This window comes from Pseudochaenichthys georgianus, chromosome 23 (genome assembly GCF_902827115.2).
Source record: "Pseudochaenichthys georgianus chromosome 23, fPseGeo1.2, whole genome shotgun sequence".
Lineage (NCBI taxonomy): Eukaryota > Metazoa > Chordata > Actinopteri > Perciformes > Channichthyidae > Pseudochaenichthys > Pseudochaenichthys georgianus.
Window position 1 is genome coordinate 22,706,387 of NC_047525.1, and position 27,994 is coordinate 22,734,380.

Consider the following 27,994-nt stretch of genomic DNA (forward strand, 5'->3'; position numbering starts at 1 on the left):
CATTGAATTCAATGTTAAAAATGTGATGAATTATGGGATGTATCTCTGGAATTATGAATGAGAAAAGTAATAGCCATCGATTCCCGACCGAGCTGAACGTTTTGATGTTTGAACGGAGTTTCTGCGATGTTCAATGCGGGAGGAGAAGCACGGCAAAATACCGGCGGAATAATAATAATAAACTTTTCGTGCGCAGAATAACAGATAGTTGGAATGCTGTTAACAGCATTCCAACTATCTGGGGGGGTGGAGAGCTCGATGCGAGTGAATTGTCTCCATATGTGGTCTTTCATAGTTTTTGATGTCTTCAGTATTAATCTACAAAGTAGAACACATTTTAAATAAACAAAAACCATTGAATGAGAAGGTGTGTCCAAACTTTTGACTGGTAGGCCTACTATATAAACCTATTGTTGACTATACATCTTCATTTATTTTATTTTTGCAGATTTATATTTCTGCAGAAACAAATCTAACCCAATTAGAGTGAGTGGTACAAAGTCACTTTTCTACAAATAGTGCATCCACCTATTACGTTCCTTAAATAGGATTAAACTACCAGCTGATATGTTGTACTGTTCTGAGTGGACAGGGTGAGTTTCATACATGAAACACTCATCTTGGCTGAAATAACAGGGAGATGCAAAACATATTTTTCTAGTTCTCTACCTGCGTTAGTCACGACACCAAGTCAAATTACTAGTACGTGGTGTAAACCTATCTCGTAGTAAACCCGTTTCTGATTCAGAAGGGATGCGTGTGGCACAGTGACCTAGTGCGTTCGGATCAGTGGGTCACAGGTTCAAACCCCACTGCAATCAGCATGTCGTTGTGTCCCTGGGCAAGACACTTCACCCCAAATTGCTCCTATCTAAGTCGCTTTGGATAAAAGCGTGTAACATGTAATGATTCTGATTCTGAAACCGGGATGGCTGGCCGAGTAGAACCGAACCTCCCCGAGTGATGCCGGAGTTTCTGTGACGCCGGTCCGCACGCCCCTTCCCCCGCCCGGCTCTCTCAGTTCGTCCTTCCCCTGGTCCTTCCCCCCCAAACTCAGCTACACTACTGGAGCTGGAGAGTCCCCGAACCAGAGCACTGAACCTACTGACAGCTGACCCACAAGGAGGGAAAGATGGAGCACAGAGACAGCGACTTCAGCATACTGTTAGCCACCGACTCATACAAGGTACAGTACTCATTTCTGATGGAGGAAAATACAGCATAAAGTCAAGGTGGTTGCATCACCGGTCCCAAGGCCATCTTCACTGTGGCCGCTCTCTCTCGGTTCACAGGAGGCCGAATTGGCAAGATAAGGGCAGGAAGATGGAGTACCACAATTCAGGAAGAGAGCATCCATCTTTAAGCAACCTTACATATATAACGTATATCTAAAGCTGCTGGTTGTTACGTAGCCGGCGTTGCTAGTCACAGTGACATGAAGCTAGCGGTGTTAGCTAGCTAGCTCATGGGAAGCGCAGAAAGGAGGCAATGGAGATTGATATAAAAAAGAGCTAATATTAGCCACAAGCTAGCTACTGCTGTATTGATACCCCGGCGATCTACACATGGACAAAGTCATTCAGTCTTATTCAAAAGCCCAGCCAGGCGTAATGTTAGCCGGCATGAAGCTACCAATGCCAATGCCTCGCTTACGGGAAATCAAAACCGAAAGTTAAAATGAGCCATGAGTCATTTCTCTGTGTGCACCTCTGGGTCCAAAGTCATGCGTAGAATTGGTACGTTTGGTCCCATAAAAACGATTTGTAATAGTCGACTGCCTCAGGCTTTGATGGCGAATGAAACAATGAGTAATGTTAAAGAGCCTGGCTGCAAACGCAACATGTATCCCGAGAATAAATGCACTTCTCGGAGTGTTTTATCTCACGTTTCCAGGCCGGTCTCCATGTTCTGCACAGTCATGACCGGTCAGTGGTGTGATGATGGGACAGAAGGGCAGAAATTACAGGAAGGGAGTCAGGACAGACACAGGGTTGAGTTTAAATGGAAAATGGGAAGCTTAAAACTGTGAGGTTGATACTCATAACTGCGTAACTGGAGTCTGATTTAACTACATTACAAGAAAAGGTGTGATCATTATGTACTTTCTCAACAAAATCTGAAGCTCTAGAGAAAATGACTGGGAACTGAGGTTGGACTATTAGGCATCATCCTACTTATTGGAAAGTACCTGAAAAAAATAAATAATGATTAAGATATATTATAAGAACTGAACTGTAGGCCATCACATTATTGCATTGAAAGGCAGAGCTGGCACCAGGTAGTGCTTTATTTATATAACACATCTCTTAACAGGGTGATATTTGTTGAACCAGTGTCTATTTATACTCTCTTTTTGATTCTCAGCCAGCCATGCTGTGAGTGTGTGAGATTGTGTGAGGTCTTTTCATATCAGGTATATGAATCAACATGTAAAACAGGTGCTTTATCATGTAATGGAGCTACCAACGCTAAGAAAAAAAAAACCTTAATTCTCCTTACACAGTAAAGACATCGTTTTTAAGGGATGTAGTACTTATATTCATAAAGGAAATTCCTTTGAGTGTAAGCCAAATAGTATGGTAATTATATTTTTTAATGTGTCTCCTGGAATCCATTTCCAAGATATATGTTCACTTTCGGTTTTTATTTCTCGGGAGTGAAATGTTTCATTTTTTACAACGTTTCGGATATAGCTTATCTCTGTCATAAATGGTTGTGATAAGGCAATTTGAGAACAATGATTGATCAAAGGTATCATATCCACTTTTTGTAGACTTTGGGAAGTCTAATATATCTTTAATTTATTCCTTTTTAATTCAGACTTGCCAAAATGCTATTTGATGAGACTCTCAGTGGCAAACAGAAGCATTTGCTCTGGAAAGCTACCAGGTGTGTGTCCAATCTAAAGCAGAGCATTGCTGAACAATGAAAAAATTAAAGGCTCAAGAGGAGCAGCAAATATCAGCTCAATGGGGAAAAGACTAAGGATTTGAGTGTGTCTGATCAAATGTCATGTTAGGTATTTGCCAGGCGAGGCAAACCTGTGTTGTCGTACGAGGCTGGAGTGACTCTTTAAACACAAAACAAAAAGCTGGACCTCTCAGTCAGTTAGGATCAGATGTGTTGAAAACCTGAGCCGATATATTGGGAAGTTAAATTAAAAGGCAGCTAGCTTAAACCTACATGTATGTAGTGTGCAACATTGTATTTTGTATAACCTTGATATACCAAATTCTCCAATTGATGAACTAGAGAAATAATAGTAAAACATGTTTATTTGTGCACGAAAAATGTGACCTTTTGTGAACGGATGTTGAAAATAATAACCTATAAAATATAAAAACTCCATAACCTTTATATAATTAACTCTGCCGTCATTGTTTGACTGATAGAGATCATGCAATGTTATTGTTTGTTTATTGATTGTTATGAACCGGTCTGAGGACCACAGATGGAAATGAGCCATTAGCTGGCATATTGCATCTCTTCTCTTTGCTGAGATTAATGTTTTTGTATGCATGGTCCTTCTATACATTTAAAATTTAAAAGCACACAATAAGCGAGAGAAGATATTGAAATGAGCTCTCCTATGTACTTGATTAGGAATAGTTTTGAATGAAAAAAAGGGACCACAAGAATCCAAATGTAATCTTGAGATACAAATACTCATCAGTATGCCGGAAAAGTTATTTGTTTGTTCAAAGCACAACAAATGCGTTATGCTAAAAAATACCCGGATATCCTACCGACAGCGTGCGGTCGCATTTTGCAAAATGAAAGCCATTATGCTTTTTCGTCTCTTCTGGCCAACGATCCTTTGCTTAGCAGACATATAAGCAAAAGTTCAAGGACCAAGGATGAATTAGTGTGTCCCGGTTGAATACAACAGCACATACTTTGTAAATACAGCTGCTGTATTATACTAAAAGTAAAAATAATACGTTTTTTGATTTGGAGCCAAGCCATTGTGTTTGGGTGTGCCTCGACCGTGCCATTGTGAGTGGCATGAATATGTTGTGTGTGCCTGACTGTGCAATAACCTTTGTAACTATAGAAGTGGTATCATTTAATTGACCAATAAGACGCATTCACTCTGTTCACATGAGATGAAAACAAGCTGCACCTGGGTGCCTTTAAGTTGTGTCTGTTTTGATTTGATAGAGAAGCTCAGCCCCAAAGCCAAACTCGCCTATTGTCTTATTTAACAAAGCCGTGACCAAGTGTATTGTTGGGGTTAAGGGTCTCTCAGATGTACAGAGATATCATTGTTCGTGCACATTCTTAGAGTACCACAACACTAGTTTGTCGGCATATGACCACATTTATGCAACAGGACATTTTTCTGAAGCTTAGATCTAGAGAAGTGCAGTGAGTGAGTGAGTGAGTAGGCAGAGGTCTGGGATTTGTGGGGGAAACATTTCCACCGAGCAGAATGGCTACAGTGAGGCTTTATCCTGTGACATTTAGCTAATAGGATACTCTCATTTAGCATTAGGCCAGCCGCTGCATGCTTCAGATGTTTGCAGAGAGACTGCCGCCAGATTAGGTGTCCAAACATTCCCCTTTTTTAAATGGCTTCCAATGCTATCTCCTGTCCAAGACACTGCATTAAGTCCTCAAAGGGCAACAGAAGAATAATAAGCATTTTTTGAAGACTTTCTTTATGATGTGTTATTCTTAATTGCTTCACCACCATCAGAGTTTAATAGTGCAGTGTAAGGAGGCGGATGGTACACTTAGTCAGAAGATAAAGAGGTGACACTTAACGTTAATCTGAGTCAGCTTCTCTCTAGACGAGTTCAAGTTGTATAATGATGATTTCCATCGTTTCGTCCGTAACATGCCTGGAACTGACAATCGCAACCCAAACTACGTCTTCAAAGGTCCAAACCCCAAAGACATGGAGTTTAATATAGTTTAAGTATCGAATCCTCAAAATGTAACTGACAATCTTAATAATTTTTTTAACACTAGAGTTACTGTTGCAGATTTCTGGGAATCACCGAAACCTCAAGATGTATTTGGAGGCGTTTCTAAGTTAAAGACTAGCATATCGGAGCATTTTTCGCTGAAGTTGACTGTATGTGAACTCTAAATGAGCCAAAACCAGGAAGTGATCTGGCAGAAAACCAAAACATTAAGCTGAAAGACGTCAACACGCGCCAATGAGCTTCGGGAAACTGGAGTCTCTGTGGATTTGTCAGCACAAACGACTCCTTTAAGAAAACACACGAGTAAAGTCACACCTAAAACATTGAATATTAATTTGTGCAGCTTCAATAAAACCCTATGACCAAGACAGTGGGATTTAATATCGACTACGTTTCACCTTCCTTCTTATTACATAATTTCCCATTTTTTGATGATGCTATAATGTTGCATAATGAGAAGGAAAGTGAAACCGAGTTGATTTTTTATCACACAGAGATTTATTGAAGAAGATCAGAAAATGGTGATTATAAGATAATGCATGACGAGGTCTGGAAAGTGCAGCTTGCAAACTAGACATGGTTACATATTGTGTGTGTTTGTGTATCTCCATGGGCATGTGGGCCAGTGAATGCGTACACACACGTGGTCAGGCGCAGTGTCATGTTGTGTGACGCTCGACTCTATTTTGAGTCCACGAAAGCCCAGAGGAAAGGACAGAGACAGGGTCAGAGAAACGGAGTAGTTCATTGACATTTAATTCAAACTCGGAAATAACTACTGTAATTTTCGGACTATAAGCCGCGCCTTTCTTCCCATTTTTCGACCCTGCGGCTTATATAACGGTGCGGCTAATCTATGGATTTGTACAGCTAACGGCCACTAGGGGACCTCCTAAATCTATGGATTTTACAGGTTACAGTCCACCACCTTTAACGCTATGGGCTCTATGGCCGGTCTGCGCCCGCCACCTTTAAGAGGCGGGCTCCAGCAGGAAAAGCTGGAGGCCGGAAAAGAGTGAGACAGGTAGCGCGCCAAAGTAAAAGTGGAACCGAGAGACAGAACGAGAGCGAGACAGACGGACATTACGAGAGCGAGACAGTTTGTGCAAAGGAAGTTTTCATGCACAAACCCTCATTATGGAAAACAAACGTAGAAATCCACTGGTGGTCCCCGTACCACCGATTGGAAACCACTGCTGTCGATCACTGCCGGTACGTGCGCTGGGGGCGCACCGTTTACGTTTGAAAGTTGACAAGTGTGTGTGTCTGAAACGCTATGTGATGCAGTACAGTTTACACAGCACATGTTCTGTAGCTACTATTGCACTAAATGGTAACACTTGAACACGTTATGCGAATATGCAACTTGTTTGTTGAAATGTTAATAAATGGGAGCTTCCTCAAACAGCCATCTCTTTCCCGACAATCCCCTCTGTGCACGAACCCGTACATACGGTCATTAAACATTAAAACACCTGCGGCTTATATTCAGGTGCGCCTTATAGTCTGAAAATTACGGTATTTTCATCCTCGAATGCCGACTTTTCTAGATTGTGATCTATACTTTTCCTGTGCTTGCTTGCTTGGTTAGAGCAAACCCATGACTTATGTTAACCCTTGTTTGATCTTTTATGTCCTCCTTTATCATTTCTATTACGTATAATTCCCTAGATGTGACTGTAAGATGTACGTTTAATGTCCACCGAATGCAGCGTATCACAGATTGGGCCCTTGCCGTCTCTGATTCTAAATGTATTGCCGGTAAACCACTGAAAGCAGATCAGTCTGAAAGATCACATTACAAAATAAGTCGGTTATCTGTAGCCGTTCCCATCAATCTGTGGACCTTGTTTGTGGAAGTTGACCGTGAGATGCCCTGGTGTTCTCAGTGGAAATCCCTGGGTTCCTTTTGGATTGAATTCTCGACCAGATGGCTCCAGCTGACTGTCGTCTCCTCTCTGTGCGGTACTCTTCCCCTCATCGGGTGTATTCTGTCAGAGTGAGGAACAAGCCTGGGCATGTCTTACACACTTTCTCTTGTCTGTCAGTTGACAGTAGATTAGCAGATCACTAGAAACACACACCACTGATTGTGCTCAGGGAATAATAGTAAATGCGTGGGAAAAGATCTTATTTGACTTAACACAATATATTGATTGATGGGTGTTTTGTTGAACTAAAGCTCTAATCACTGATAGAATAAACAAAAATGTCTTTGCTCCGGGATCCTTGAGTTGTGATTGTTGTAATTGAACTGAATTCGAAGTCTTTGAAAATATGTTTCGTTGTTGCGTATGCAGCCCAAAACTGCCTCGGCGTCCGACAACAATATGTGATCAGACTTATATTTGCATTTCATACTACTCCATGTTATCTAGCAGCTTTAGGCGGTGCTTACACGAGAACGAAATGGGTTGTATCCGCACCTTTTCTCTCGCGTATAGCCCGTTTACACGAGGCCGTAACGGAACCGCGGAAACGGACCCCGCAAACGATAACGGGTCCCAAGGTGGATAGATCTGCAAACCAGTTTTTTTATTTTAAACTGCTAAAAATAATCTGTCTAATCCCCGATATGTTTTCTTTGTCTCTGCAGGTCACGCATTACAAACAGTACCCCCCCAACACGAGTAAAGTGTACTCCTACTTCGAGTGCCGTGAGCGGAGGACCGATCCCACCAAAAGCAGAAAAGTCAAATATGACAAAACCGTCTTCTACGGCCTACAGTACATCCTCAACAAATACCTGAAAGGTCAGTCTCCATTTACAATGAAATGATGCTTCTAGAAACCTCCGCCTGTTTCGTGATGTAGTTTCACATGTTGTCAGATCGAGCTGCTCACCCTCCGATTAGCTGACATCACCACACGCTACATACTTAGTTACCCCTTGAGCAACAGCCGCTGAAGCCAGGTTGAATGACTTTGCCGCTTTTATTGATCCTTCATGTTTGTGCTAATAGAAATGTGCTTCCAGTCAACTAAACAAGTCAAATACGGGAGCACTCTGTCCTGCTGTGGTCCAGGCCACATACCGAAAACCTTTTATGATGCGCTGTTTGTCTCCGTGGGAGCATTATTTCCAGGACAAGGTCACAAGTAGGTGAAGGTCTTCTGCAGAACCGCTCTCGATTTAGTGCATTGCTTGAGGACACTTCAACATGGCCGGTGCCTTTCTATTGTGGTCCTTTTTAGAAGAAGGTGCTTCAGGAGGATTAGCAGCACAGAGCCAGCAGGTTAAGAAGGAAGCGATAAGCGAGTATAATGCATCGCTTCAATTAGCTAGTTTTAAAGGTGGATGTTTGTCGGCGTCATCCCGAGGGGCTTGAGAGAGAGAGAGAGAGAGAGAGAGAGAGAGAGAGCAGGAGAAGGAGTCAAAAGAAAGAAGGCATGCATCTCCCCCCTCCTGTCTCTTAAGAGGATTTCACGGAGGTGCGGGGGAGACGGAGAGACAGGCAGAACAGAGCGAGAGGGAGACAAAAGCACAGCTGCTCGCCACCATACGAGGCAGAAACACCAGCTGTCTGCACACGGCGTCCCTCGCACGGCCGTTAGATCCCCCGATCCTCCTGCTTGCGGACCCAAAAGGGTGCATCGCGACTGAAACACGGGGTGCATTGTAATCTTCTCTAACTGTGCTTCAGTGAAGGTGCAGGAGGAAACGTAAAAGCAGGAAAAAGGAACCCGTTTACCATAAGATTTTAAAGAAACGTCATTAAGAGATGTTTTACTTTAAGGAAAACCATCTTTTCTTTTTTTAAGGTTTTTATTCACTCTCTCGTTTTATCTTTGATGTTGCTAGGCAACCAACACAAGGTATGAGTCAGGCAGACATCCCCTTGTATCACCATGATTTAAGACACAACAGAAGAGACATTATTATTATTATTATTATTATTATTAGCTTTGAACAGAGCCATGCTAGCTGTTTGCCTTTTTAATACAACAAAATCAAGCTTTGTTTATATTTATCTCTGTTTGGGTTTGTTGTGGGCAACCGTTTCCATGGTCTGAAAACTTGAAAGGAGGTACATTTGTGTGTTTGAATAAAGAGGCATTTTCAGCTCTAATTTAATTACTACAGAGGACAGTAGCGTTCCAGTCCCTTCACTCTATCGCTTTCTGAACCTCCTCTCTCTCTCTCTCTCTCTCTCTCTCTCTCTCTCTCTCTCTCTCTCTCTCTCTCTCTCTCTCTCTCTCTCTCTTTGCCCTTCCTCCTCTCCAGGAAAGGTCGTGACCCCAGAGAAGATCCAGGAGGCGAAGGAGGTTTACAGAGAACACTTCCAGGATGATGTTTTCAACGAGAAGGGCTGGAACTACATCTTGGAGGTCAGAGACTGCGCCGACAAATCTTTGTTTCAACGTAATACTAGTAACGAGTTGTCGTGCATATTAGTGAGATGTCCCCTCTTCTCCATGTCTCTTCTACATCAACACGTGTCCCCTCTTCTTCATGTCTCTTCTACATCAACATGTGTCCCCTCTTCTCCATGTCTCTTCTACATCAACACGTGTCCCCTCTTCTTCATGTCTCTTCTACATCAACATGTGTCCCCTCTTCTTCATGTCTCTTCTACATCAACATGTGTCCCCTCTTCTTCATGTCTCTTCTACATCAACATGTGTCCCCTCTTCATGTCTCTTCTACATCAACATGTGTCCCCTCTTCTCCATGTCTCTTCTACATCAACACGTGTCCCCTCTTCTTCATGTCTCTTCTACATCAACATGTGTCCCCTCTTCTTCATGTCTCTTCTACATCAACATGTGTCCCCTCTTCTTCATGTCTCTTCTACATCAACATGTGTCCCCTCTTCTCCATGTCTCCTCTACATCAACATGTGTCCCCTCTTCTTCATGTCTCCTCTACATCAACATGTGTCCCCTCTTCTTCATGTCTCTTCTACATCAAAATGTGTCCCCTCTTCTTCATGTCTCTTCTTCATCAACATGTGTCCCCTCTTCTTCATGTCTCTTCTACATCAACATGTGTCCCCTCTGTGGAAAGAGACTCTGAAAGCTTCAGGAACAAAGATTCTCTCTCTTTTTGATCCATTTCTATAAAAACCTGTCTGAAAATGAGCTGATCAGATTTTGGCCACTTTATGATGTCATAACGATGTTTTGTCTTGTGTAACCATTAGCCAATCAGCAACCAAGGTAACCCCCCCCCCCCCCTTATCACCTGAATCTCCTCCTAGAGCACCTTTGAGTTCTTTGTAACCAAGTCTCTCAGAGGGGCGTGGGGAGGGGCTCCTTGTCTTCATCTAAAGTCACAGACAGAGAATCAGCACGGCCTGTGTCGGACATGTAAACTCGCACAGTCACGACACACATAATGGAGCAAGCTTGTAATCTGATTACTGTCATAAGGGACACAGTCTGCAGCAGCAAAGTGCGGCTATAAATACACAAAGCAGAAGTTTCCAGAGGGTGGCTAATGGTCTTTTAGAAATATGTTCTGCATGTGTAATAAAAGCCGTCGCAAAGAGAGAAATCTGAACCACTTTTAGTGCTGCGGATTTCCAGAGAAAGAGAGACGAGCAGAACTAGTTAGAGATTAAAGTCAGATTGGAAATGAATCACCGCCTTTTAATAAATCAGAGAAAATGTGCTTTACATATTTCTGGTTATTGAGAGGAACTGTTTCAGCACCTTGGAGAGAGCACTGTGCGGACGACGCCTTCTCTCAAGAGAGGTGAAGTGTTAACCACCTCTCAATTAGACTCCCTTTGTCGCTGCTCGACATATCGCTGAATCACATTGTAATCATTTCTCACAGATCGCTTCTTTACGATCAGCTTCGACATACCGGACCATTTTAAGCAGACACATATTTCTTAGTGGTATGATCTGCTACTTGTAGATTTAGTTTCTTTTACCCATTGCACACATTTTGCACACCGACTGAAACACACCTCTTCAGACTGGCTTTTAATGTGTGAATAATGCAGTTTTAATATTTTAATTCAACTTTTTACCTTTTATTTTATTTCCTTTTTATCACCGTGTCTTTGAGCAGCTGAAAAAGCGCTTAGAAATAAAATGTATTATTCAATGTGAAATGCAACACCACATTTGCTTTGAACAGGGTTTAAAAGGCAGGAAGTATCTATATTTGCCTTTCCACAGAATAGTTTGAATCTCACCAGAATTCACCTCCAAATGTGTCACTTTCCTTTTTTTAGGCTTTCTGCATCGGCATATCTGAACCGAATCACCACATGTTCACTTCATTTAACCCATCCTTGACCTGTGTGTGTGTGTGTGTGTGTGTGTGTGTGTGTGTGTGTGTGTGTGTGTGTGTGTGTGTGTGTGTGTGTGTGTGTGTGTGTGTGTGTGTGTGTGTGTGTGTGTGTGTGTGTGTGTGTGTGTGTGTGTGTGTGTGTGTGTGTGTGTGTGTGTGTGTGTGTGTGTGTGTGTGTGTGTGTGTGTGTGTGTGTGTGTGTGTGTGTGTGTGTGTGTGTGTGTGTGTGTGTGTGTGTGTGTGTGTGTGTGTGTGATTACAGAAATACGACGGCCACCTGCCCATTGAGATCAAGGCAGTGCCCGAGGGGAGTGTCATCCCTCGGGGCAACGTCCTGTTCACGGTGGAGAGCACGGACCCCGAATGCTACTGGCTCACCAACTGGGTGGAGGTACGTTTGTTTTGTTCGTCTTGGGTCCTGCGAAGACGCCTAAGTCAATGAGGGAAAGTGCATCGGGCTGGGAGGCGTCTAATTCAGTGTTTTTAAAACCGGAACCACACAAGCTATAAATCTGACTCGACTTTTCTGGCAGTTGAGACTTTAATGTCCTCCTTAAATTGCCATTGACCTTCATTGCTAGGCATATCAGTGTGATTTAACGGTCATCTTTATTTGACTATCGATTTAAGACTAAATACTGCCCTTTTTATCACAATGGAGAGTTAACAGTTTTATAAAAGCGTTAAACTCTTTAGCTTGGCAGCGCGCCCAACGACACCTCTAACAGTATCTCCTCTTAAATCTCACCGCCATGGCTTATTGCTTAACTACCGCTTAGAGATGGACTTTAACTGCAGAAAAATCCATGTTAAAATAGTTTCCGTCCTAAATCATCGCCCTGACTCGAACAATGTTCTGTTCTCTGAGGCTTCGGAATCACCCGGAACATGTAAGTGTCAGGAATGTGTGTCGACTTTGTTCCCTTTAATTAAATGAAAGGCCGTTTAAGAGAAGAAGGACCAGTTGGTTAAAATGTAGGCTTATATATTTTTCAGAAGCTGCTCTGGTGCAGTTAAAAAGGACATATCATGCACATTTTCAGGTTCATATCAGTGTGTTGTGCCTCTACTGTGACATGTCTCCACGCTTTAATGTTCAAAAAGCTCTTTATTTTTGCCTCTTTTCACCCTCTGTCTGAAACCAGAGCCCAGTCTGCTCTGATTGGTTAGCTGGTTTAGAGATTTAGGCCTGTCACGATAATTAATTTTGTTGGACGATACATTTTCCCGGAAATTATTGCGATAAACGATAAAATTGTCGTAAGACCATTTTTAGCTGATAATGATAATATATAATAATAATTCAAGTACATCCCTTTTTATTGAACATTCAACATTGCAAATGAAATGTGAAATAATATTTAAATATATAAATGATATATAATAAATTAAACAAATCAATTAAATTATAAAAAATTAATTAAATAAATCACACACAACCAAAACAATAAATTAAATAGACCCAGGCTGAAAAACAGAGCGCTCTTGTGGCCAAAACACGCAATTGCATTTGTGAAAATGCTTTTAAAAAATCAAGTAAGTCGGGAAGGTGGGGGCTGGTACGGAATGGGGGTGCTTGTGTTTCAGGTGCAGTTTAAGGTCGGTCGTATTGCTAGCTTTTGAAAACAAATGCGACATACCGGCTCATTCAAGTCCGTAGGTTCGCCTCGTTGATTTGGCTTAAATCCAAAATGGTCCCACACCGGAGATGTGGAATTAGGTTCCATTTAACTTCAAATTCCCCTCGAGTAAGTCACACGTTGTCTCCTGCTTGTCTCTGTATTATTCATTTGGCTGCTACACTGTTGCACGCGTAGTGTCCTGACCTGGCTGTGTGTGAGACCCGCCCCTCACAGCGCGTCTGGCCGGTAGAGTGGCCGGCAGCCACGGCGCGCCTGGCCGGTAGAGTGGCCGGCAGCCACGGCGCGCCTGGCCGGTAGAGTGGCCGGCAGCCACGCCGCGCCTGGCCGGTAGAGTGGCCGGCAGCCACGGCGCGCCTGGCCGGTAGAGTGGCCGGCAGCCACGGCGCGCCTGGCTGAAATGCTGGTCACATCCTTATGTAAACAAACACGCATGTAAACGGCAATTTATCGAGGTCAGAAAAGTTATCGAGTTCATTTGTATTTCTCGTACGATAAGTCAATGAATTGCTTTTCGCGACAGGCCTATAGAGATGTCCCACTTTGGGATTTCAGCCATTGCAGACCATTTACATGCACACCTAAATGTACATGCACAAAAACATATAAAACGCAGCACATGAAAGCGAAACCCCTAAAAGCAAAATACGGCCTCTTTAATCCAATTATTGGCAAGAAAGCTAAACGGCATGTCTCGCAAAATGTCAAATGAAGTATCGGATGCCATAAGTGAATATAACCACCTGTGATCATCTGTCGTGGCGAAACATGTTTCAAATATATCAACAACATAACGTCGGTGGGGGGTTTTGTCAGAAAGAGGACAGCTGTTAAAAATCTTTTAGTGATTTGAAGCAGGGTGCAGCTCAGGTCCTCAGCGCTGCCTTTATTACATTGAGTCCTTCCCGAGACGAAGATGTTCTGCACTTAATGCTGCATGAACAGACTGTCCTCAATGACTCGTCGCAGCTAAAGCCATTTACCATAAGCTGCAATATCTCCTTTCTTCCTCCCTCTCGGTCCGTCTCTCTCACCCCATTCATAAATATCATGTGGAGCCTGATGGTTTTCTCAGAAGATGATTAAGAACAAGCCGTCTTTGTTGCAATCAAAAAGAAAGCAGACAAAGGAACACTTGTAAGTTATACATAATGTGTCTTTGATAAGTCTGTCGTCTGTCAAATCTTTTTCAGTGAAGTAGCCCTGTGTTTCCGGACATATTTTGATCTATAGGTTCATACTGTTGTCACGATACCAACATTTTGGTTTCGATACCAAGTCAAGAATTGCGATTCCGATTCTTTTTCGATACTTTTCTAAAAAAAAGGGAAACGGTCTTGAATGTAATTATTGTGCTTTATTTCACACCAGAACCATAACACAAACTTTTAAACAATGAGAACAATAAACAAAATAAATGACAAGAATTCGTATTAAATAAAATTAAGCATCATCTCAAACAACTTTTTTGTTTTATAAAATATAATTTTTTTTATATTTTATTAACAGTAATATAATATAAATAATTATTGACAAAATGTATATTGCAGATGTTAGCCACATTGGTAAGTTAGCTAAAAAGATAGCCTTATCAGACAGTTATCATTGCCATTAATTGCCTCGTCAAACTACGAAAACGTTCGTTTGTCACAAAATAAATTACACTTGTTTGACTTAGATTTGAGGGCTTGAGCTTGAGCATTATGTAATTATGTTATCCATCACATTCGCTAACCTGGCTGTCTTTAAATTCTTTAAGCAGCTCTGGATGCCGGTCGGCGGGTGCTTAGCCAAGTCTGATGTGTTGGCCCCCTTGGTTTGCAGGGATCTAAAACATGTCTCACAGACGGGCCTCGTGGTGTCCGCAGGCTTGCCCTCACTGTCAGAGATATCGCTCAAATACTTCCACATTTAGCTTCTGGCGTCTTTTTTGTCAACAAGCCGAGGCGCAGCGGCAGTTGCACTCCCACTTGCAGCCATGCTTCTCGCTTTCTCACATGCTCTGGCAGCTAGCGCGTGCACGAGAGAGGGGAGGGACTTAGACCGTGCACGAGAGGGAGGGACTTAGAGCGTGCACGAGAGAGGGGAGGGACTTGGAGTGTGCTTGAGAGGGAGGGACTGCAGGCACGGCTGCAGTGCAGGGAGTGGAAGCAGAGCGCTGAACACACACGGCTCTTATTAAAACGGCGCTTTCTCGCCGGAGTACTTTTCCCCGTCATTCTTAAAGTACCGATACTAATGAAACGGAGGAATCGTACCGTTTTTTAACGGCAGGGTATCGCGGTACCTTTCAAGTATCGGTACACCGTGCAACACTAGTTCATATACATAGACCAAACTATAAATACTAAATACACCAGTGAAAGGGCTTCAATACAGTCACGAGCACAATTACCACACACACACACACACACACACACACACACACACACACACACACACACACACACACACACACACACACACACACACACACACACACACACAATCTCCACGGCTGATATAAATACATTAATTCACACACACTCATTCTTAATGGTTGATGTCAAATTAGCCGTAGCCTTTAGCCCGGTGCACTTAGGTTGTTTCTCCCCTTCGCTCTTGCTTTCGCTTTCTTGATCTGTCACCCCTCTTATTCTCACTCGCTTCTCGTCCCTTATCTCCCTCCATTTTGTAATGGCACATTGACTGACTGAGAAGTTGTGTTGGCACGTGTTTGTGTGCACACATTCCTCCCGAGTGTGGTTTTTACCGTATCGCTGCCCCATGGTAACCTTTAGAGAAAGAACCCCCCGATAAACTGGATGATCAAAAACTCCATTTTTAATATTGCAGAAATGTAACGCCCAGTTTAATTCAAAGAGATTATTACATTTAACCGAGGAACAGTTACATTTGTTTGGTTATGTTTTGTTTTACTACATCGTGTTAACTGCAAGAAAAGGTCAACATGCAGATGAGGCAAAGGGTGTGGGGGGGGGGGGGTGTGTGTGTGTGTGTGTGTGTGTGGTCGGGTGTTGGCATTTCTCTGCAGTCACATGATGTTATAGTTTAGATTATGATGAAGTCTGAGGAGGCATGTGACCTGTGTATTAGTCGGCAGAGTTAAGTGAGGAATTTGAAAAAGTTGAAGTTTGCAGAAATCTCTACTTCCTGGTGACGTTCCACAAACACATAGCAAGGTGTCATTCCTGTTCAACACACATGAAACAGTTTTAAATGTTGCGATAACAGTTTGTCCGAACCATATTAGAGGAATTCCCTTAACTAGAAAGGGAGTGGTTGTGATTTAATATGGAATCTAACCGGATGTATCTTGAATTAGACGCTTACTTTGACAACATTTTCTTTTTAATAGGGTACAGTTTGTGTTAGATTAGACGTTGACATATGTAAAGAAGCGCAGATAGTCAGACACATACTGAATTCAAAAGTAAGGACTGCATGATACATCTCATTTAAATTATTATTATTATTGATGTAATAATGCGAAGCTGGGATATTATTTGCAGTTTTAGAGGAAATTATCATCAACATAAAGTCATGGCCATTTCCACTGATCATAATTCCATTGTTGAGGTCAATACGTTTACAGTGTTCAATGTTCCAAACTCACATTGGTTTCTCAAACAGCATCTCTGTATAGTATGTGTATTCACGCCTTGTTGGAGCTCCTGCCCCCCCCTCCCTGTGAGCCCACTGTGCTCTGATTGGTCAGCTCGCCCACTCTGTTCTGATGAGTCCACCACCGTTACAGCGGAACATCAGTGGTTATGTGTTACCATGGCGTTTGTTAGCAACCAGGAAATGACCCCAGTAAGGACGAACAGATGAGGATGCTGCGTGGGGTCTGGGTGCCGTGTTGGCGGGACGTTGCTGCGAGGAGCGGACAGTGTGAGCTGGCTTACTGGTGTGGTTTCCTGGTGGCTGCGTGGGGTCAGCGGGACACAGCGAAACCCAGCCCGAAACCAGCCCGAGCGCACACACACCCGCAGCCTGGCTGTGAGTCTGTGTGTGTGTGCTCACGGCTCCGTGGATTGGTCCATTTGGGTCGTCGTTACGTCACTTGGTACCAGGAAGAAAAAGAGAAATGTCCAACGGGGCGTTCTGGGGCAGCAGACGGGTCTTCTCCGTGTTAGAGTTTTACTCGCTACAGGGTGTACTTTGAGGGTTTGACTCTGCAGACCGTTCACATGCAGGACAACCTTCAAGGGGACGGGTACTAACCGGAAAAGCATGACGTGGAACCTTTTAATTAAGAGTGATATTGTTATATATTAAGCTTTTAACAAACATTGATCTTACTGCTATCTGGATATTGCACGAGTCCATAATTGCTTTCCCGTCAGCGCTGATACAGATAATGATTAATAAAACATGAATAATTGTAAAACTTCTAATGTTATTCTGTTAAGGCAGTATTTTTTCTATATCGTGCAGCACTCGCATTTATATAGCACCTTTCAACACAAGACAATTCAAAGTGCTTTACAAAAACGAGAGACATTAAGAGCACCATGAATCATTTTATAAAATGGCATTTAAAAACACTCAGAGATAATACAACATGAATAACAAAAGGTGCATGAATGAAAGTGACCGTGCCGTGTGAGATACACACGTCTGAAATGTTTAGCTCTGACTCTCAATCAGTGCTGACTTTTAAGCAGAACTAGTTTGACTTCCCTTCTACTTTCTTTTTTAGCTTATCCAATCCTTAGAAATTCTAACCTGCAACCCAATGTTCTGAAAAGTCAACGGATCCCGGCCACATTTGCTCCCAGACATTCTTGTGGCTTGCTCGTAGTAGATTTCCAAGCCGGCGGTGAGGACGTTGAGAAGATAATCCACTTTTGTTGAGTGTGGTCAGAGTTGACATGGAGGAATGTATGTTTGGGAGAATGAGCGGCCCCCTCTGATCCCTCTGAGCCCGTTAGTTCGGGGTATTCAGACGAGTGAAATACTCGCAGGATGATCGGACCCGACATTCACTGGTCCGTTCAGGGCTGAAAAAACAGCTGCGACTTCTGCTGACTGGTTTGATGTTTGATTAAACCGGCCTAATGGACTCTGAAAAGTGTTTTAAGTCCAAGAGTTGAGATGAATTTGTAATCACAAGAATTAAAGGTCCCTTATTATACTGTCTTTCATCAATATATTACAGCTCTCAGATATATGATGTAGAGGAGACATGGAGAAGAGGGGACACATGTTGATGTAGAAGAGACATGGAGAAGAGGGGACACATGTTGATGTAGAAGAGACATGAAGAAGAGGGGACACATGTTGATGTAGAGGAGACATGGAGAAGAGGGGACACATGTTGATGTAGAAGAGACATGGAGAAGAGGGGACACATGTTGACGTAGAAGAGACATGAAGAAGAGGGGACACATGTTGATGTAGAGGAGACATGGAGAAGAGGGGACACATGTTGATGTAGAAGAGACATGGAGAAGAGGGGACAAATGTTGATGTAGAAGATACATGAAGAAGAGGGGACACATGTTGATGTAGAAGAGACATGAAGAAGAGGGGACACATGTTGATGTAGAAGAGACATGGAGAAGAGGGGACACATGTTGATGTAGAGGAGACATGAAGAAGAGGGGACACATGTTGATGTAGAAGAGACATGAAGAAGAGGGGACACATGTTGATGTAGAAGAGACATGGAGAAGAGGCGACACATGTTGATGTAGAAGAGACATGGAGAAGAGGGGACACATGTTGATGTAGAGGAGACATGAAGAAGAGGGGACACATGTTGATGTAGAAGAGACATGGAGAAGAGGGGACACATGTTGATGTAGAAGAGACATGGAGAAGAGGGGACACATGTTGATGTAGAGGAGACATGAAGAAGAGGGGACACATGTTGATGTAGAAGAGACATGTAGAAGAGGGGACACATGTTGATGTAGAAGAGACATGAAGAAGAGGGGACACATGTTGATGTAGAAGAGACATGAAGAAGAGGGGACACATGTTGATGTAGAAGAGACGTGAAGAAGAGGGGACACATGTTGATGTAGAAGAGACATGAAGAAGAGGGGACACGTGTTGATGTAGAAGAGACGTGGAGAAGAGGATTGGTGACCTTTTAGGATGAATTTAACCTGAGCTGGAAAGTGATCTGACACCATGAAATTAAATTAAACTGGACTGTCCTTCTTTCCCTCCCTCCATCAGACCATCCTGGTGCAGATCTGGTACCCCATCACCGTGGCAACCAACTCCAGAGAGCAGAAGAAGATCCTCGCCAAGTATCTCCTGGAGACTTCTGGGAACCTGGACAAGCTGGCGTATAAACTCCATGACTTTGGCTACAGGGGCGTCTCCTCACAGGAGGTACACTCGCACTGTATTCATCATGAAATCATTTTTTACAAACATAATCCGAAGCTTGAACGGGAATTCCTGACTTCGAACAGTCTGATGGGACGGACTGAAGTGAGCTCAGTTATCTTGAAGAATAAACGGTTAGAATTAAGTAGGTTTTCATATTTCCTCCACACTAAAGGACTTTGGAAATAGTAGTTTGACAAATGTGCTATGTATCAAACCTCTGGAAAAAGCGTGTTAGTAGACTGTGAAATATTTTTCTCGATCTTAGGAGGCATTAAAAAATGGTGTGAAATGAAAAACTATATATATATTTTTTATTTACCTTTATTTACCCAGGATCAAAGTCAACTTTATTGTCAATCTTTCAGTTAGTGTGTACAGACAGAGAGATCGAAAGGACGTTTCCAACAATCCCGAATACAAAAATACAATTATGCAATACACAGATATGTATGAAAATATGTATATCCTATATACACAATCAACAGACACGTATGCACACATTAAGATAAAAAAACACAACAATCAATATATACAAAATAACAGTCACTTCAATATCAATATCTTTGGGAATGCAAGATTATCCATAGAAAGTGCTCGGCCTCATGGAGATTAAAAATCTCCTTTTCAAGAGAGTCCCGGCCCAAGAATGATAACGGCACAGTTTCAGACCATTTTTAAACACACAGTCACAACACAGTCATACAACAGCCAAAGCCTTTACAGCCACGCGGCCAGCTTCAAGGTCATTTGGATTGAGATGATATAGAAATGACTTTTTATCCCATGACACCATCTTCCGTCTCTTTGCAGACTGCGGGCATCGGGGCTTCGGCCCATCTGGTGAACTTCAAGGGCACAGACACGGTCGCCGGCATCGGAGTCATTAAGAAGTACTACGGCACCAAGGACCCCGTGCCCGGCTTCTCAGTGCCTGCCGCAGAGCACAGGTACACACACACACACACACACACACACACACACACACACACACACACACACACACACACACACACACACACACACACACACACACACACGCACCATGTATACATCACTTCAGGGGACATTACATTGACTTACATGCATTTCCTGGAGACTTATCCTAACCTGAACCATAACCAACACATGCCTAACCCTAACCCTAACCAAGTCTTCACCCTAAAATTAATGACTCCCCTCATGGGGACCTCCATTTTGTCCCCATAAGGGAGGCGAGTCCCCACACGTGAATATGTAAACAGATGTAGGTCCCCACAAGTATAGTAATGCTAGGACACACACACACACACACACTTTTATTTTATTATGCTTGTTAAAGCGTAGTCCCTGCTTGGTTCTTTGCGTAGCCACATCCCTTAGCTTCAGGTTCACTAGCAGCAGTTCATAAAACTTAACACTAACATTTCACCAGTTACAATGACATATACTTGCCGTTACAGGGAGTAGTAAACCTTTGCAGTACAGGAACAGTATACATTGAAACCCACCCCTTCTCATCGTCCTCATTATTGACGTAGTGAGGGACAATCCTGCAGGCGTAACAGCAGTCAAACAAACAAGAAATTACAATATTTTGGTAATTAGACCAAGCAACCTTTGTCTCTTGGTGATCAGCTCATCGGTCGTGTGTTAATTCTATGCAATGCAGCCGTGTCTGGCGAATAAAGGAAACCCAGACACTAATACCATAATACATTTTAGTTGTGAAGAACTTGGCTGTGGGTACAAGTATGAAGTGCAGGAGCAGAATTCATATCTCAGGAGTATGAAAGATACGTTTAACCCTTAAGGTTAAGGTTAAGAATGTGCCTTAACTTGGACACAGTATGGAGTCTTATCGACTAAACCACTTATGTGGAACATCCATCTTGAATATTTGAATGAAACCATCCCTTTGTTTTTATGGTCTCCATCGTCTCACACCAGATCATAAACAAATAAAACATAGAATCAAAGTTTCTGAAGTAAACGTTAAGTAGCATCATTCAGCAACTTGTTAGCAAGTACTACTTAGTTATTTCCGGGTAAAGGACTCATTCCTTCACCACTCTTTAGTAGTTTGTTGAGCATTCTGAGTAATGGGATGATGAAGACGTTGAGCAGCCGAGTAATTCAGGGAGGGGCGACAAGCCAATCTGTTTGAGGGTACGTGCTAGGTTTGAACCTTAGCCCCCAGAGGCTGCAAACTCCTGTGCCCAATGCTAATGGGCGCCATAATGCATTCACATTCTCCCAGAGTGCACAGGGGTACAGCGGGGGTACAGCGGGGGTACAGCGGGGGTACAGCGGGGGTACAGCAGGGGTACAGCGGGGGTACAGCGGGGGTACAGCAGGGGTACGCGACTCGGCTCTACTCGTCTCTGCTGAGATGCTTCATGTCCTGGCTGGGAGCCGCGTCTGGGAGATAACTTCTTCACCCTCGAGCCAAATAGATTTTCAAGATAGCAAAACGTGTTTCAAATCACAGCTGGTTCTCGGCCAAAGCTGTTGACGGAGGGAATTGATCGGCATCAGTGAGAATTGACTCGTCATTTGGCTGAGGTCGGTGTTATGTCACCCTCACACTAATTATCTGCTTCATCTCCCTCCCTTTGTGAGAGGGGCTGTGATTGGCTGGAGGTGAAGCTTTTGATTGGCTGCTGCCCTGACGCACATGCACTGGCCCTCGCGTGCCTCGTGGTGCTGTTTTTTTTGGCACTGATCCATCTTTTCTGTGCACACACACACACACACACACACACACACACACACACACACACACACACACACACTTCATCTCTTCCTAGCCACCAGGGCAGTTACTGCTGCTCCAGCGCACCCTTCATCCCCTCACAAGTGCATTGTGGGATGGTGGCAGTAGCTGTCATAGTAACCGTTATGTAATGGCTCACCTCCTAAAGTCTGTGTGGTTTCTACCTCAGAGGGAGGGGTCGCAGTGAATTTCCACTTTGATCTTGATGTAGAGGGCAGAGGTGTGTCACCTTCAAAGCATCATAGGTAGGGCCTTGGAGGGATAACTGGAGAATCTCCGAGAAATGTACATTTAAAATACATTTTAAGTGTTTCAGGTCTGATCTGCACTGTGAGGTAACTGAATCAGACACTACCTTTTTAAGAAGGTGTTTTAAATCCTGGCACAATGAAAATTGTCTGAGATTACTTCTGCATACAGTGAATATCACAAAACAAAGATTTTAAACTAGATTTCAGGCACTTTCATCGTATTTAGGTGTTGGCAGGCCTTTCAGATATCTGATTTTTCTATGGACAAGTACAACAATTAGGGTGTGGGTGACTACACCTAAGCCAAATTGTATTTTCACTGTACTGTAGAGTCATCCAAAAGTAATACCTGGAGTGCACTGCCCTCTGCTGGCGATCTGTGGTATTAACATCTGATCAATGTTCAGTCGTATGTCAGAAAAGGGAAAATGTAATCAAAATAGCATTTTCATTTCCCACTTACATATATCAGGTAGAAATGTAAATAAAAATTCCGATATGCATCATGTCACTACTTGTCTAGGCATTCTCTTTTTTTGCTGTTTAACCTCTCACTTAATCCATCTCTATCAATCACTCAAGCCAACCACGATATAATATCATTTTGATTGATGATATGGGAAGAGAAATGACTGACGATCTTCCGTTCTCTCTGCAGCACCATCACAGCGTGGGGGAAGGACCACGAGAAGGACGCCTTCGAGCACATCATCAAGCAGTTCCCCAACGTGCCCGTGTCCATCGTCAGCGACAGCTACGACATCTACAACGCCTGCGAGAAGATCTGGGGGGAGGACCTGAGGGCGCTGATCGTGGCGCGCAGTGCAGACGCTCCACTGGTGGTGCGGCCAGACTCGGGGAACCCGCTGGACACCGTTCTGAAGGTACAGAGCTAGTCTAAGAATCTTAAAATTAGATGACTTTGATAAGACAGCTGCATAATCTCAATATCAATTAAATGAAGAAGATATACCAAGGTAGACGGGTTGGACACAACTGAATATATTAAGACAGTGTCAATGCAAGGCAGTTTAGGGTGTGTTAATATTGAACACTTGCACCATAATGTTCATACTTTGTAATTTTCAGTTTATATCTCCACAACTTAACATGTCACAGAGCTGAGATACTGTTTTCTAGAAGCGCCTATTAGCCTATTATTTAAGTTGCTTCTTAAAAAAGTGTTATACAGCATATAGGTCTTGAGCTTTTATTGTGAAAGGGTCATTAAGGGAACTGTAGGGCTGAAACAAAAGTTTGCCATCTTGATTCAGACTACAAAGCCAGAATGTTGTTATTGCATTACCAAATTAAGTATTTGTCATTATTGAGTACTTGTACTAATACAAGACAAACTGTATCGCTTTTAACGGCAGGATAGGGCAATACCGTTCTAGTATTGTGAAGAACATCTTGATTTAAGACGCTAACTTTTTCTCTCTGTCATAACCTCTCTTGATTCAGGTTTTGGAGATCCTGGGTAAGAAGTTCACTCCAGAGGAGAACTCCAAAGGCTATAAGGTTCTCCCTCCTTACATCAGAGTCATACAGGGAGACGGAGTTGATATCAACACACTGCAAGAGGTCTGAAAACATGCTACTGACTTACTGATGGAGGACAAGGAGGTGTAGGTTGTTTCTCTTACGTGTTACTGTGTTTTATTTCTGCCTCAGATTGTGGAGGGCATGAAGCAGCACAGGTGGTCCATTGAGAATATTTCCTTTGGGTCCGGAGGGGCTCTGCTGCAGAAACTGACCAGAGATCTGCTCAACTGCTCCTTCAAATGCAGCTACGTGGTCACCAACGGACTGGGGGTGAGAACTGATGCTTTACAAAGTAGCAGCTAGCTTTCTTTTGCCACAAAATATCTTTAAAAAAAGTAAAAGTTTATGCATGACTTTGGCATTTAGAAATCAGCACAGAACTTTGCTTGCATTTCCAAATGTGATTTATATATATTTTTTCTGTGCTGTATAGGTGAATGTGTTCAAAGACCCGGTGGCGGACCCTAACAAGAGGTCAAAGAAAGGTCGCCTGTCCCTGCACCGGACTCAGGGCGGAGACTTTGTCACCCTGGAGGAGGGCAAGGGCGACCTGGAGGAGTATGGCGTGGTGAGTTCAATGCTGACAGTAACACAAAGAAATACATTTCATGGACACTGACCTGCCTCTTTTCTCGACTCCACTCTGTTTCTCCTTTCTTTTCCTTCTCGACTGTCCTTCATGTTGTTTCTTTATTTGCATTTAACCTTAACCCTCTCTTTTTGTCTCCAGGACCTGCTGCACACTGTCTTTCAGAACGGGAAGATGGTGAAGTCGTACACATTTGACGAAGTCAGAGACAATGCCAAGCTCACGGACAGCGACATCGAAACATTTCACTGAGTGCAGCATCCACCTTTAACCCCAAAAACAAATTCCCCTCCCTATTCCCCTGAACCCGTCACCTTTTGTTTGGCCTGTCGACACCTCAGAGGTGGCGTGCACTGCTAATAAATCCCCCTCCCAAAGCGTGAAAACCCCCTGAAATAATCCCAAAAATCCCTTAAGATTCACTTGTCTTCACCCTCAGTTCCAAACACTGTTGTTGTTTCTCCAACAGAGTGGGGGGGGAGAGAATAAAGTGTGTGTGAGTTACAGTGAGCTACAAGACATGTAGAGGGGTAGAAGTTGTGATGATGACGACAAACTGTTGTTTCACTCCCACGCGTCGCTGCCCAACATGTAACTTCAGCACATTGCACTGAAAGGCTAGACATATTCCAATGTAAGAAATGTGATTCGCCGCCATTAAGTGGATATTTTCATGTAAGGCAAAAGCAAAAGAGATGATTGTAAGTGAGTTCCTGGCGGCTGCATGTGGAGTAAACACACGGCGAGTCAAAGGCAGAGAGGCGGCGAGAGAAAGTTAAATGTGAAGCCACATCCCACACCAATGACCGCGCCCCGTGTATTGTGTACAGAGCGGTTTAAAAAAACATACATGTCTGAATCTACTTAGCTTTGTCTTTTATGTGACGGAAGAACATGATGATCATTGTATGTAACGGTGCACCGATAACATTAGCGGACAGCTGTTGGAAATAGAAGATTGGGCAGACCTATGGGCGATGAAGGATTTCATTCCCCCAGTTTTCTGCTTTTTATCAGTAGCTAAAGCCCAGATTCTACAAGGCCAACATCGATCAAGCACTGCCTGAATATTTTGTACTCCTACTTCACCAAATACAAATGTTATGGGTGCACCTGTAAATGTATACAAATGATCATCTACTTGCCATTATGTTGACCACAGAGCATTCACATCATGAAGGTCTACTCGTACCACAGAATTCCAGCATTTGGTCATATAAACATCTGAAAAGAAGCTAATTTTCCGTCACTTTTCAGAACCCACAATCTTTCCAAACTAAAATGCCAATGCAAGACTTGAATTCTAATTTTCAAATTGGGTCTTCACGATGGTGAATTTTCTGGATCCAGTCTTTGCTATATAAGACCAAGTGTTGATGTAAAAAAAAAAATGTTCTTCACTGGAGTGAAGACTATGTGTTTATGAAGGATTATGTGGCTCCTCGGCTGAAATGTATGTTAAATGTTGGTTCGGCTGTGTGTGTGCTGAGATTTTCTTTCTTTATAGGTTTGTGTAGTATTCCTATTATGCAAATTAACTTGGTGTTCGGGGGGAAAGGAGAACATTCTTCCTTTTTACTCTGTCCAGCTTTTATCCTGAAAGGAGACGCAGCTTGGTGGAAAAACTGGTGGCGATACAGTAGTGACTGTTATATCCTTTGGGCAATGTAAATGGATTTTCCTGTTGAAGAGATGTAAGAGGATCTAAAGACATCATAGGAAAAAGTGGTTTGTTCAGACCAGAAGCAAAAATATTTCACCAAATGTCTTGGGCTGTGTCTCCTTATCTAAATTCAATCTCAATCTTTATTTATTTATATAGCACATTTTAAAACAACCTTCAGTTGACCAAAGTGCTGTACAGGCAATAACTACAATATTAAATAACACAATGGGAGTACAATAATAAAACGATAATTAAAAACATGATAAAAGCACAATAACTAGAAACATTAAAAAAAAAAAAACACATACAAATGTAATGTTCAACTAGTATTAACATTCAAATGTAAACTTGGATGTATCACTAAATTCCAACAAAATTAATAACTTTCCCCTTTAGCTTAAATGTTATGTTGTGCTAATGAGCAGTTGTTAGCATGCTAACTTACTAAATGGTGAACATGGTAGAGCTGCCAAGTTTAGTGTTAGCTGCTAAGAAAAATTAGCCTGTATGTCTAAAGTTCTCAAATTAATGAATGTCCATTGTTCCATCTTTAATAAATACATAAATGTGTCATATCTGCTAAACAGCAGCATGTTAGCATTGTCTTTGTGAGCATCCTTACAATAGCATTTAGCTCAAAGTTAAGTCTCAATGAGCTGCTAGCATGGCGTTTGCTAGCTAACTAGCTTAAATGTTTAATGCTGTGGGTAATATTATTTTATTCTCTGGCCCACACTTTTTCCAGTCATTCATAGCTTCACATATGTTCACATTGGGAGCTGCTACATGTTAGCCCCTCGAGCTAACACACTTACAGTCACTTTCTCTGTGATTTAAGAAAAGACCTTGAAGAGTCCTGTGATGTCACCATCTCTCACAACACAGTTAGCAGTACATTGAAACAGCCTCAGACTGTTTCCTTTATTTTCCTATGGTTTTTTCCCACTGTTTTGGAGTAGGCCTAGCTATTTCTTTTTCCAATTATGGGGTGCATTTTAGTAAAACTCTGGTTTAACATTTTTTGATAATGTCTCAGTTCTTACCTCCGAAATATTATTTTGTATGAAGGACTCGAGGAAGGAAAAATGCCAGTAAATATTTGTAGGCTCTTTACAAACGATGCGGCCATACTGCCTTCTCACCTGTACATACATCAGCTAGTTTGACTGAAAGCAGAGGGGCAGTTAGGGAGGAGACAACAAATGCTAGTATTATTATTATTTTTGTCAACCATTTTTTATACCAACAGAAGAATATCCAAACCTGCTTTACTGGACTGCCAGTGCGATGTGCTTATGTGTGTGAATGCCTGCCTTGTGTGTCTGACAAACTTTGTGAATACTTTTTTTCTTTATGTTGTTGTTTTACACATATGTATATGTTGGTTGTCCCAAAATTCTCTCCCAACACGACTTATATTTTAACTTGCTATATTGTCAACAATACATTGATTAAAGATGCACCCTGTCAATTTGGAATGGTTGATTTATATTATTTCCTTACAGGATAGATTTAACATATAGTTCACCGTTTGTTTAGATAACTTATTTGTCGTCAGCTACTATCGGGCTCTTTTTAGGGATCTATTTTTAATTTATTTTCTGGAAAGAAGAGGGTAATTTGGTAAAACATAATACGAAAAAAAACGTCCTTGGTATATATAAGCTCCTACAAAACCCTCCTAAAAAGTAGTTTATTCACTTGTCTAACTTTTCTTTTCATACTTTTTGAATAGTTTGCCTGTCTGTAGGCCCATTTGCATGTTAAGATGTTAAGCCGATCTGTTGTTTATCGAATCTGCAGGAGCCTTGCAGTTGTTGAAATGATTACATTGGAAGTGTGCTGATTTAACCCTGCTTCTATTTTCCCCATGATTGTACCAAATGACACACTTCTTTCCAGGAAACTTGTAAATTATTCCGAATTTATGAAGCTGTGGAATAAAGTGTCACCAATATTTAGTGTCTCAACAAGTTATTGATTAAAATGTCTGAAAAGTGTCCAAAGCCCATTTAGACAATA

At 42.4% G+C, this 27,994-nt stretch overlaps 1 protein-coding gene across 1 annotated transcript; it reads left to right on the forward strand.

Moving 5' to 3' along the window:
* The first annotated feature begins 1,019 nt into the window (after positions 1-1,019).
* On the forward strand, positions 1,020-27,929 carry nampt1 (nicotinamide phosphoribosyltransferase 1). Its single transcript, XM_034112514.2, has 11 exons — positions 1,020-1,186; positions 7,528-7,684; positions 9,157-9,260; positions 11,441-11,569; positions 19,011-19,169; positions 19,980-20,116; positions 22,831-23,056; positions 23,637-23,756; positions 23,847-23,987; positions 24,151-24,285; positions 24,448-27,929. Exons 1-11 carry the CDS (start codon positions 1,133-1,135, stop codon positions 24,556-24,558), a joined length of 1,473 nt encoding a protein of 490 aa, XP_033968405.1. The 5' UTR covers positions 1,020-1,132; the 3' UTR covers positions 24,559-27,929.
* Positions 27,930-27,994: the final 65 nt, after the last annotated feature.